Genomic DNA, 12,987 nt, shown 5'->3' on the forward strand with positions numbered 1-12,987 from the left:
GGTAGCAGGACAATGGCTATAGAAGCACAACCCCTTTTATGACATGGTGCTATTACAGACGGCGCTTTGCTGAGGGCATGGGCTCTGCTTACACCACCGTCCTCATTTAGATGGAGCCCTGCTCTGGTCTGCCTGGCTTCAGCGAAGCCTTGTGGGAGGACAGAGAGGGGAAAGGCGAAACAGCTTTGCCTACATTTCATTCTGCGCCTTCTCTCCATCTCTGGACTGATTTAGAGAGAAATCCATACAAGGTAGGAATAATGGCTCTGTGTTTCTGCCCACATAAGAAGGGAAACCACCTTTACTTTCAAAGGTCGCAGTGAGTACTTCCCTTTAAATTGTGTGAATACTATTGCTCTATATATGTAAGAAGGTGAAATGAAATGCTAACTTCACCAAAGTCTTAATTCATTGCCTTTCAGAATCTTTCTTTTCAACACTGTTGAATGTTCTCCTTTTTTTTTAATTTCTTTTTTTTTTTTCTTTAAGAGATAATTTCAGAATCTTGTAGTAAAGGTTTCTGGAAAAGTGAATTATGGTGACCATTACATGACTTGTAATGACTCTTAGAGAAATTTGTATTCTTGGGAAAAAAGCTCCTCTGAAGCAAATACATTTGAAGCATATAATCTAGTTATACAAGTGTAGTGCATGTATCTACCATTTGTTCAGCCAAGCAATACAATATCCTTATACCCTTGACTAAAAACCATAAGCTGTCCTGAAAAAAAGAAGACAATAAAAAAAAATCAATCTACAAAACCCCCAAACTAAAAAAAAAAAAAAAAAAAAAAAACCAAACCAGAAAACTCTACTTCTTTCTAAGTTAGAAAGATACATTCAGTTTCCTTTTACATTAATGAGGGTTGCTTTTTCTGCTTTTTCAGGTAAAACACAGGTTATGGGTGAAATCAAGATTGCATTAAAGAAGGAAATGAAGACAGATGGAGAACAGCTGATAGTAGAAATCCTTCAGTGCAGAAATATCACATACAAATTTAAATCTCCAGATCATCTACCAGGTATCACACAGAAACCAGCTTCATGATACTGTGAAACATTAAGTAGGATGTATCTGAAGTCATTTAACATCACCACTAAAATGAGAAAGAAAATTGCTTCTTAACCAGAATGACATATTCTATAGGATTCTTTTTGAAGTGCTTTTTTTCTGTGAGCAACTTTAATGAAAGCAAAAACATTTGGTAGAAGCAAATTAACTCTCAGAAGTTAATCCTCTTTTTAATTTACTTTTGATTGTTAAAAATTAATCCTTTTTTAACTTTAATAAAAATTATAAATCCCTAGGTTATTAAAGAACAATGATATCTAGTGAAAAATTGTATTCTGGTGAAAAAGCTTTTTAAAAATTAAAAAATCAGGTTAATAATAATATTTTCATACAGACATAAAGACATAAAGGTCTTTGTTCCTTTAATGACAGCACTGTAAACACAAAGTAATTCCCTTGGATTTAGTGGCGTGGTTCCATTTCTACACCATGTGAATGAGAATAGAATATGGCTTTGTAGAGTACCATGCTGTTTCTTCACAACTCTTCCCTTCTGTTGAAAACATTAGCAACAATGATTATTTAAAAGCTTCTGTATTTAACTCATTGAACTATTCTTCCCCAGACCTGTATGTGAAGCTGTATGTTGTCAATATCTCTACCCAAAAGAGAGTAATTAAGAAGAAAACCAGGGTATGCAGGCATGACCGAGAGCCTTCATTCAATGAAACGTTTAGATTTAGCTTGAGTCCTGCTGGGCATTCTCTTCAGGTAATTCTGCATTTTATAAAAACCTAATTTTGGATGTTGTCCATGCTGTGCTATGGGCATTTGAGATCAATCTTCTACTCCAGTTGTTTGCTGAAAGGAGAAAATTACAAAGGAAATAACACAATTACATAATAATGGTAATATCAGGCTGGAGGAGACTTTAAAAGATGGTTCAATCTGTCACCCCATACTGAGGAGGGGTATTTATAGACTGGGCCTGAAAGTTTTAGGCTTGATCTGTTCTTCAAACCCCCTAGAGAAGGAGGTTATCCATTCCTTCCAAAAATAATTTTCTGTGTACTTAGAAAGTTTAACGTAATATCTAACTTAAATATGCCGTATTTTTAATTTAAGTTCACTTATCCTTAAGTATCCTCACAAAGCACAGAGGAAAACTGATCTGCTTTCCTTTTATAAAAAAAGTTTGCACACTGAAAGGTTGTTATCATATCTCTCCTCTTGTTTTCCTAAGTAAAGATGAAAGGCTAAGTAAACCATACTTCTTTGATATGTCCTGTTGCCTAAATGCCTAATCATTTTATCATTCTCTCCAGTTCTTCAACTTCTTTAAAAGTTTTGGTGCCTAGAATTAGACACAATAGTCACAATCTTGGACATTGCAAAATTACTGATTATGCCAAGTCAAATAAATATTCTTTGTGTACATTGTAAAGGAGATAACGGTATTTTCTTTGGTACATCAAATGATGTGTGGAACTGATTCAGGAATAGTACCTCTCCTGTGTTTTAGTTGCTTAGACAGATTTGATCATTTGGTCAGATTTGCTTTTTCAGATGGGTAGGATTCACTTTAACTACCTTAATTTACTTTCACATGAGTAGATTAATATAAGCCAGATACTCAGGCTTCTTCTAGTCAGGGGGAGGGAAACGACAATTCCAGGGGTAACTGCAAGTTAATCTTAAAAGTAAGTGGGAGGAATTCTTGGGCATACCAGCATGCACTTAATGTACCTTTCAATTTGGAAGACTGACATAAACAAGCCAGCTACATTTTGATGACTAAAGTTAGACTGGATTATCTAAGTGCCTATGTTAGGCTTATTGGTTGCATCATTAAATTTAAAGGCAAAATGGATGTTGCTTACAAAACAAGACCAACAAAAATAGATACTGTTTTCCCTGTGTTAAGGTGTCCTAACATCCTTATTGATTCAATAGACTTGGTAAAAGACTATTTAAGATGTTATATTACCTGGGAAAATCCAGAGTGGTCAATAAAGTCTTGCCAAAGTTTAAGAGCTAAAATATTTGTAAAAGCTTTGCTTCCAGTGGTGGTTTGAAGAGGAAAACTATAAGGGGTGAGTAGACCAGTAAAGAAGAACCCACAGAGTCCTATGGAAAAATAATCCCTCAAGTTGTTAAGGAGGGAGATAGTGAGGGAGTTAGCCATAGGAACAGTCAGCCTGAGACTTGGCAATATTTCCTCAGTAACTCTGTGATATGTACTGGTGCTGCACACCAGGCCTAAGAGAACGAAGACTGTAAAAGGAGCAGGGAACAAGTTTAAAACACACAAAAGGTGTTTCTTCTCACACAACTTAGAGTTTGAGCTGTAAAATTTATTGCCGTAATATATTGTGGATGCTAAATATTTTCATGGAAAAAGTAACTGGAGAAAATGATTGGGTAAAATACCTCATAAGCCTGTTAAATACAAACATGCCACTTGTGAGTCAGGAAGTCAATCGTCCACAGATCATAGTAGGTATTTTGGGAAAGTGTCACTACATGATTGTCTTGTTCTTATATTCTGCCTTATACACTGCCCTATACACTTTTGGAAGCAGAATATTTGCCTGGAGAGGTCTTTGATCTGACTCAGTACATCTGTTTGTGTATGCTCTTCGTACTTATCAGTCAATTTGCTTCTGTGGAAAAGCATGAAGTTGGCTGATTTGAATGTTGAATTTGAGTGATGCACATCTAGGGGCAAAGAGATGGACATTGTCAAAAGAGATTTGGGGGAGGGGGACATGAAACAAAACCAGAATGTATAGAACAGAAATGGAATTGGGAGATTAAGGCACGAAGTAATATCAGAGAGAGGGACTAAAATGAGATCAAACATGGTAATCATAGAAGGTACATTGTAAAGAGACATGAGAACCAATTGGAGGCAGAAATTAGGACAAGGGTCTGCACTCCAAAAATCAACAACAAGAGCTGTGAATATTAGCAATAAAAATGGGGCCATGGACTATTGAGGAAAAATTTAAAAAAAAAAAAAAGAAGAGAGAAGAAAATAAAAGCTAGAATTTTCTGGTCAGGAGTATTGGGAATAAGGAAAAAAAAACCCTGAGACTAGATGATTCAGGATAACAACTCTGGAATTTAAAGCCTGGAGCAGGGAAGAAACAAGGCTGAGAGACAGACAAGCTGGAGAAGACAGATACTAGGGATCCAGCTGGGAGGAGTGGAGAGAAAGATCAGGGACAGAAGTGATGAAAAATTTGTTAGAATTTTTTTTCTGTCCTGAAACTGTTGATGTGTCAGAATGAAAACATTCTGCAGAAAACATTTTGACAGGTTTCAGACAGGCACTTGCCTCAGCCCCTGGCAGCTTGCTTGCTCGCTTCCCTGGTTTCCCTATTCCCTGGCAACCCACCTGGGTTTCCTTCTGGAAGGCACTAAGCTCCTGGGTCCTTCACCTTGTTCCCTATCTGGCTCCTGACTGACTGGCTTGCTGCAATTAGAAATATATAATGTCCTATGTGAGGGTAATCAGAAAAAAAGGGAAGAATGTTTTTCACAGATGTTCTGGTTGGCTTGCCAGCTTCTAGACTGTCCATTTCTTCAGGAAAACACTGAGCCAGGTGACCTAGAAAGCCACCAGTGGTAGAGGCAGGCTGCCTATTTTCCCCAAGGATGGGCTTTCTGATGAGTGAGGTGGAGTTCCCTAACAGCTCATTGCCTAAGGGTCATTTTGTCTTTCCTCCTCAAACCTGTTGACTAATGGGCATGTAGGTGTCTAAGCTGTCTGGGTACATACCTTACTTGCCAACTGATATCAAAATTGGCCAGGGAACAGGGAAGCTCATCCAGGAAAATGACTGCAATTTTTTTTCCTTTTTTTTTTTTTTATTTCCATTGTAACGTAAAGTTTGCATTTGTTACTTTGTTTCCCAAATCAGAATGGAAAATTTTCAAAATTGTCGAAGGTCTTGATTACTGGAAACTATAGTTCTTCTGCAGTTGTGTTGCATGTCTACTGCCATATGGTCTCTTCCAGCATCTCAGTGGAGTACAAAATCCTTTACTTCTGCCATTCTTCTGTTAGCCTAGATCTTTGAAACCAAGCAACAAAATGCCCTATTTTCTCTCCTGCTGGTTCACTCAGAGGGTGACAGCCTCCTACTGTTATCAGTTACCTCCCTTGCGCATTGCGAGAGGTCTGCTCAGTGACCGTGAATATTAAAAACCTGCTGCTAATCCTATCATGGAAACGCAGTTTTTCATGAGTTGTTTTTCTTTTTGAAAAACTTAGGAAGTTGATTAAAAAAAAAAGAAGCATTGAGCTTGTTAATTCAGTTCCTCAGTAATTAAGAAATGGCAAAATCCATCTGAATGTGTAACTATAACTGACCCCCTGAAGTATATTTATTATCGAATGTATTTCTCCCAGAAACACATAGAATGAACCTAGAGACCCACAGAATTAATCAAGTCCTTCAGAGAAGTCTATTGCTTGCACGGCATGAACCTGCTTAGCTGGAAAACATGTGCCTGTAGGATATGTCAGGGAAAGCCTTGAACAGGCAGCCTGCACAGCGCCCAGAAGTGCGGGGCTGTTCCTCGCCCTTCCCACTCACTGTGGCTGGGCAAGCAAGAGCCGTAAGACCAGACGCAATGCTGTGACTCTCAGCAGAGACACAGCAGGAAGGAGATTTCAGACCAAGTCTACATTTTAGCTTAGACTACTGCTTGCTGAGGTCAGAAACCAGAACTCTGGACTTTCTCACACGCTAGTCTGCTCTGAGTTACAGCCTATATATGCAGGGCACCCTCTGATTCCCGCGCACTTAAAAAGGGCCGGTACTTTGCCTGCGTAAAGCTTTACTCTGTAACTTAAAACTTGACCTTGTGTTTGTCTTTGGTAACCAGCAGGTGAACAAATTGCTCACTGAAGTTTAGAATTGTCATCCGGTTGCTACATCCCATGATAATAAAATCGAAGAGAGGGAAGGTTCAGTTTTCACAGGACTTCCTTTCTATTGGAAAGATGACTCTGTAGAAAGGTTCATGGTCAGTGTTTCTTTCCTCCTCTGTGGGTACAAAAACAGAGCTCAACATTTCTGAATTTTTTGTGTTTGCCAGCAAACGCAGTATGTTGATATGCACAATGATAATTATGTGCATAATGATAATTATGTTTTATTATTATTATATTTCCAGATTCTGCTTGTCTCCAATGGAGGGAAGTTTATGAAAAAGACACTGATTGGAGAAGCTTATATCTGGCTTGACAAAGTGGATCTAAGGAAAAGAATAGTAAACTGGCACAAACTGTTGGTCAGCTCCACACAAACACACTGAGCAGAGCTGTCTGCTTAGGGCACAAAACCTGCAGAGTCTGCTATAAACAGCATTACTCCAAGACTATAGTTTGATATCATTGTGTTTAGCTAGTCTTTCAGAATACAAAGTAGAAAAGAGCAGTCTCTGGGCTACATAGCACACTTAAATGAGGGCTAGTACACTTGTTTTGCTGCAAAAGACAGCAAAGTAAAAGAAAACCTGGGCCCAGAAGTTAAAGTAAGGCTGTTTGAAACGAAGACTGATACGAGGGCTCCGTGTTGTTGGACTCTTTGTGAAGAGAGTAACTGTGAAGGAAATAATGAAGGCTGGAAGGCAGGTGTTAATGCAGAGTTCGGCTGCAGCCGGAGGTAGTGTGATGGAAAGAGCAGTCTGGTTTTCTGTGCAACCAGAAGGAGATCATTTTATGCAAAAGCACCAAGGGTGACTGACTTTCCAAATCTCACTTATCAGAAGTGCAAAACTTGTTCCTCTGCACCTTAGGATCTCTGATAATTTGCTGTAGTGAGATTATGCCACTTGACACAAACAGCAATGTGTTTGCAAGAGTGGTAATGTTATTTTACATTACTTTTTTCCTTCTTTTTCTTTCAAAAACTATGCTGTGGAGAATCAGATCTGATTGTTTCCTTTGTTTCTGTCTGTTAACAATGAGTATAAACCACTGTCCTAGAATGTAATGGATAAAACTATATTAATGGTCTATAATTTAGGATGTGGTTTTAAAGAGAAAGGACGGGATGTAACCTGCACTACATCAGGAAGAAAAAATCCTGTTTCGATGTCAGTGACACTGTACTTCACCCTACCCTATGAATCAGCAGTTTTTAAAAAGTTTGGAATTGAAGAGTTTTAAGCACTGGAACTAACACAATTATTTCAACTAGTCCTTCCATTTTTCAGCAACAAGTCTTATTGTGAAACTGTACAGAGACGATGAATTCTAGGTTATTTTGTGGGCATTTCAGAGCAATAGACCCACCGTGCTAACACCAGCCCGCTCGGTGCAGGGCTCTGTATCAACACCAGTGACACACTTGAAATCTAAGGGGAAGGGATAGCAGGGCAGTTACTGCCTGGATGCTGTTGCATTAGAGAGAATTAAGAATATCCTTTCGCTATCTCAGGTGAATGTCTGAGTATAATCCACTCAACAGCATGGCTTCTCAGTTAGGAAAGAAGTAAATAGGAGGGTAACTTGCACCATTTAAGACTGTGTCAGCACTTCCACGCTTAAAAGTCCCACTTTCAGGGGCTTGAAGCCGAGCAGTTAGCTCACTTGGGAAAGGCTTAAGCTGGTTGTTGTATTTTCTATTGTGCCATTTTGAAGAAGAAGGGAGAGATTCTTCTCCCATTCCTAAAAGCATAGCAGTTCCTTTAAAAAACAAGAATCAGTATGGTACTAACTCCCATGTTACTTGGAAGTTGTTTAATATTTCACAGCTTCACTAAAAAGTAGTTTCCCTGAAAATATTACCTGATGACCTTTGCATATTTAAAAAGAAAATGACCAAACGTCTGTACTTCAGACATTTATTTTTCTTGCCCATGAGGACTTTTCACAAATTATTTAATGTACCTCTTCTTATATTTTCTGAATATATGTAGTACACTTCCACAGGTTGTGCAAGACCAACTGAAAATATTCTTCTGGAAAATAATATATGCTTTAAAAAGAAAGAAAAATAAGGCTCAGTTTATTCAGAAGCTGGACTGACCATGAAAAGCTACACCATTTAATCTGGTGACACTTCCCACATAGAGTTTTTGATTTATCTTTGTCAACTTAAAATAACAGCGTGGAAAAGGAATATGAGAAGAAACACACAGAAGATTTTAATGCTACACACACCAAGGAAACTCCTGTTATTGATAACCTGCTGGTAGCCTGCTTAACTTGCAAGCAGAGCAATCTTACCAAAATCTTATTAGCTGTCTTAAAAACACAACATCACTGACAGTGGAAGTAGGATGTGTGCTTTAATGTTGAATTTTATGCTTTCACCAGTATATGTATACCCTACCTCTCATATATTTTAAAAACAATCCTCTGGAGTTATTGTAAACATCCTATATGTTTTGATGTTGTGTATGTTTTTATAAGAAGATAAATACTTCAAAGAAAAAATCCCCAATTGAACCAAAAAATCCTATGTGGATATATTTGACGTATGTGTTGCTCTTTTGGTGGGTTATTTTGCATTCCTGATGGCTATAGCGTGTTCTTTCTTTGAAAAAAGACCAAAAAAAAAAAAAAAAAAAGTCCAGTTTCAATTACTGTGTGAAGTACAAGCCATGAGGTGTGCAATTTTGTGCAAACTGCTGGTAATTTTGTTCTTGCTAAGATTTATTATAAAGACAGCAAGTCACGCTGGTAGTTGCTATGGAGATTTCCAGCAGTAACGAGCACTATCTGGCTGCCTTACTGGGAAGCCTGTAATCATCACTCTTAATTGAGAAAGCGGACAGGCGTGCTTTGCTCTCACACACATACAAATGTGGCCAATATTTTTATAAAATAGCTGTGTTGGGTGGTATAGCTGCAGCTGTATGGAACAGCTACCTTTGCGGGATAATCAGCTGTCGGCAACTTTGATTCTCTGAACAACACACAAAATGTTTCTGCATGTTGAAATGGCAGTTTCGGACTCCTATCACGAAACACAAAGAGTAGAGTTTGTCAGGAACGCGGCATGGCCTTGGCCAGCTACAGCAAGGACAGGGCTCCTTTGGTGACATCCAGGATGGGCTAGTGACAGACCTGGGCCCATGCTCTCCCTCTATTTCGAGGCAGCATCATTCAGAGGTCAGAGGATGCTTCCAAAGTGTGCCAAGTTCCGTTTTTTTGACCAAATTTCTAGGTTGTACTGGAATCACTCTATGCAACACAGATTCATGTTTGAATGCATTTTTTTTCTTTTTTTTTTCTTGTTTTATGAATGAAGTCAGGAAAAACTCTCTTGTGACAATATTTTTTAAAAAATAATCAAACAAGGACTATTAGTATTTTTTTACTTTTTTGTATATATCTCAGTATATTTTTTTCACTTTTTTCTCATTAATTTTGTTTCTTTTATCTGGCCAAAAGTGTTTAGATGTGGCAACAGCTTTTATCATACCTGAGTGATTGATTATTAATGAGTTCACACATTTCTACAATTGCTTGGAAGACACATATTGCAGGAAGGCAATAGCAGAGACATTTTAACTTTTTTTATTCATAAATCTGCTGAGTCAACAGAGATTGAAGCTGCTTCTTTGTTCAAGGCCTTGTATAGTGGAAACAAGCTGAAAAATGAGCAAAAGCACAGTGTGTGTGTTTACAAATGACAGGGATTTCTAACGTTATCATTATTATTATTATGCATACAATGAGCAGCAAACAGCCACTTTTTTTTTTCCAGGTTAAAACTAGACATGAGAGTTTCTATGATGAATGTTGAGCTAGTTCTTTATCATTACACTTTAAAGGGATAGTATCCAGGGGCAATGAGTGCTGCTTCTTTATTATTACCCATGTTTTTACATTACATGGATCCTGTGTGGAAGAAACAAAAACCCAATCCAAACGAGCTGAAGTCAATAACAACCAAACTGTTGACTTAAACTGGCTTTAAATCAAGACCTAGGAAATATTTGCATGGTTAGGCTGTGGGATATGGTAGCTGGTAACCAGCTGATATTGATTCCTACTTTGAGGATGATGATGAAGAAAAAGAAGACATCTATTATATTGTAAGCTAGTGTGTGCCCAATAGAGATTATTTAATTAGGATTTAGTTTCATGGAGATATCATAAAGATGTTAATAGTATTTTTTTAAATTATTATTTGAATCATAACTGACACTATTTTTAAGTACTTTATTTTCATTGCTACAATGTTGAATGTCCCAGATTTAATTATTTGAGTATATATCTAGATATGTACATACCTATGTGAATAACAGAGAAAATTTGCATTTGTGTGAGTGTAACTTATAAAGGTAATGAAACAGAGAGGAAATTTAGTGTAAGTATCCACCTACATTATATTTAAACCCTAGTCCTACATGCCTTGTGAATTTTCAGTACACCTGGCATGCAGGATCAGTTGCTCTTTATGAATACATGTTGCCTTTAGAAGGAAAATAGAAGGAATAAGTGAAACCGGATACTCTCTCTTTAAATCATGAGAAGCATTTTAATGTTTTCTATATGTTCTGGTTTATTATTTTGAAAAGATTAATAAGCAAATATATTGATGAGCTCAAAATTATAATATATATAGATATCCATAACTCAAAATAGATGATTTGAGCAAAAGCCGTTTTCTTAATTTGTTACCCTGTAAATAAGTATACATTTTTGTAAAACAAACTGAGTTTAAATTATTAACTCCATCTGACATCCAAGCATGTGAATGTGTCCTTATTTGATTGTATCTTATAGATGTTCAGTGACGTGCTCAGGTGCTCAACAATGGCTGACTAGCGTGTGTGCTGTCATGCTATGGACAATGTGTACAGCATACCCAATGTTTAAAAAAATGCAAAAACACCAAAAAACCCACAAAAACACAAAAAAAAGATTAGTCTTTGGAGAAATGTAATGTTTCCACAGTGAATGTTGCATGCATAGATGGTGGTTTGTTGATATTCATTTTGGTTTGAATTTCTTTTAACTTTCATTTTGCTTCCAGATTCATCAGGAAAAAAAATACAGACTTGTTCTAAAAGTTGTAAAAACTGAAACAAAAATGGTATGAGAATTGTATAAAAATGCTTGTAAATCTGTCTCAGTTTTCACTTTATGTATAAATCCATGTCATGGTTTTGTGGTTGTATACAGGATGTATCTTGAGAACTTATGCAAATTGTGCTGTATAAAGGCTGTTATCCCAGTCTGACAAATAAATATTTAAAATATCTGCTTTGGTTTCTTTTCCCTAATTAACAGGAAAATCTATTTTGCTAGTTCAAATTTACCATTTGTTGACCACAGTGGTTTTATTGTAACGCTGTACACACCACTCATATTAATCTGTCCTATTTTGGCATTAGCACAGCTCCCAGGGCGTCACTGATGTCCCATGTTTCATTTTGAAATAAGGAATGGTTAGTTCATTAAAAGTTTTCTTCAAACAAGTCAGAACCAGAATCGACATGCAGCTTGTTGATATCTTCACACAGATTCATCTCTGGCATCCTAAATAGACAACAAACAAATGTGCATATGTCAGCACAGTTTAGCAATGAACAGGGTTTTGTCTCCTCGCTGCGAAGAAAAGATGAATTGAAAATATAGCTTAACTCTGTACCCTTTTAAGTTCCTGATGAAGGCAGAATAAGAAAGCATTTGATAAACCATAAAGGGATTTTCTGGCTCTTCCATCCAGTAGAAAGAAGGTTTCCAGGAACAATATCTTTTAGACCTTATTATAAACAAGAAATCAGTTTCTTTCAGCAATCATTTTTATATTACTGAATCATACCTGACTTGTAGACTATCCATGAGGTTTTCCCATAAAGCTTGCATTTCTGACCCACGTCTAGACCTATATTTATTATAGTTATGTAGTTTCCCTCTTTGATACGAATAACAAAAAATTTGTGCTCCCCAGGTAAGATAAATTGATGTTAGAGTCTGGCACCTGGAACACATAGCCTGGTATTTTTTCTATCAGTTGATGCCCTTTTCTCAAAAAATAACGTAGTGAGAAACAGGCAACAGCTTTGTGGATGCCTCAAGAAAAGAGGTGCCGTTTTTCACGTTACCCGTGACACAGGCTAGCTTCTATTAATATCCATCAGGAGCCAAACCCTAGTCTTCCCAGTACCTGCCTTAATCACAGAGATATACATTCAGGGTACTTTGGGTACCTCTCTCTGAGGAAATAGTCATGGCTACAACCAACACTTCACCCCACGCTCAGCCCACTTCTGAGCATCCTCTTTTATTTTGGTAAGGAAAGTCCCACCCAGCATGGTGGCCCTCTAAAAATGGTTAGAAAGCATTTCTGAAGTGTTAAGAACTTCATGGGACAGAAAGCTGACTGGAATTAGCTGCCATGGAAGCTGTAGGTTTATCTGAATCTAGCTCCAGGAAACTAGTTTACGGAAAGAAAATCCCAGCATCCTTTCATAAACACACAGAGAATGAATAAATAATATTCCTCTTTTTAAATAATTAACAGTTTAACAAAAATGTGTGTTTACTCAGTTAAAGCACTCAGCAAAGTGCAGAGTATGCATGAAATATTTCCTCACAGTGCTATTGTGGGATTTAAGCCAGCTCCTGTACATGGTATACGATGTGAAACTGGGAATTGGGCAGTTCATGGAATGTTTTTTAAGATATAGGCTGAAATTAAAGGTTGTATAGAGAGAAGTCGCTGAAAAATACACACAGAGATTCAGCTTAGCATTCTGGCTCTGAGGCCGGGTCCTTCAGTTCTCAGATACTGGAATCAAACACCAAACAGTCACCAAGTTCACAGCGTGAGAAGAGCCCAGGCTTCCGATTGCCGCAAGCGCGGGGCCGCGCTGCCCGACGCAGCATCGTCCGGCACTGCAGCTACCTGCCACCTGCTGCTGCTACAGCTGCTTGAGCAGGTGGGTGCTGCATTTTTTATTATTATTTTTTAAACGCAAATAGGTCTAACTTAATC

The 12,987-nt window shown here is 37.6% G+C and overlaps 1 protein-coding gene across 1 annotated transcript in view; it reads left to right on the top strand.

Annotated features, from left to right (window-relative positions):
* PCLO (piccolo presynaptic cytomatrix protein) overlaps window positions 1-6,340 on the top strand; it is a 364,101-nt gene extending 357,761 nt beyond the window's left edge. Inside the window, exons 23-25 of the mRNA XM_075026698.1 lie at window positions 888-1,022; window positions 1,638-1,783; window positions 6,200-6,340. Coding sequence (XP_074882799.1) covers window positions 888-1,022; window positions 1,638-1,783; window positions 6,200-6,340 — 422 coding nt within the window. The remainder of the gene's footprint in view (window positions 1-887; window positions 1,023-1,637; window positions 1,784-6,199) is intronic.
* Window positions 6,341-12,987: the final 6,647 nt, after the last annotated feature.

Source organism: Buteo buteo, chromosome 4 (assembly GCF_964188355.1).
Source record: "Buteo buteo chromosome 4, bButBut1.hap1.1, whole genome shotgun sequence".
In the NCBI taxonomy this organism is placed as follows: domain Eukaryota; kingdom Metazoa; phylum Chordata; class Aves; order Accipitriformes; family Accipitridae; genus Buteo; species Buteo buteo.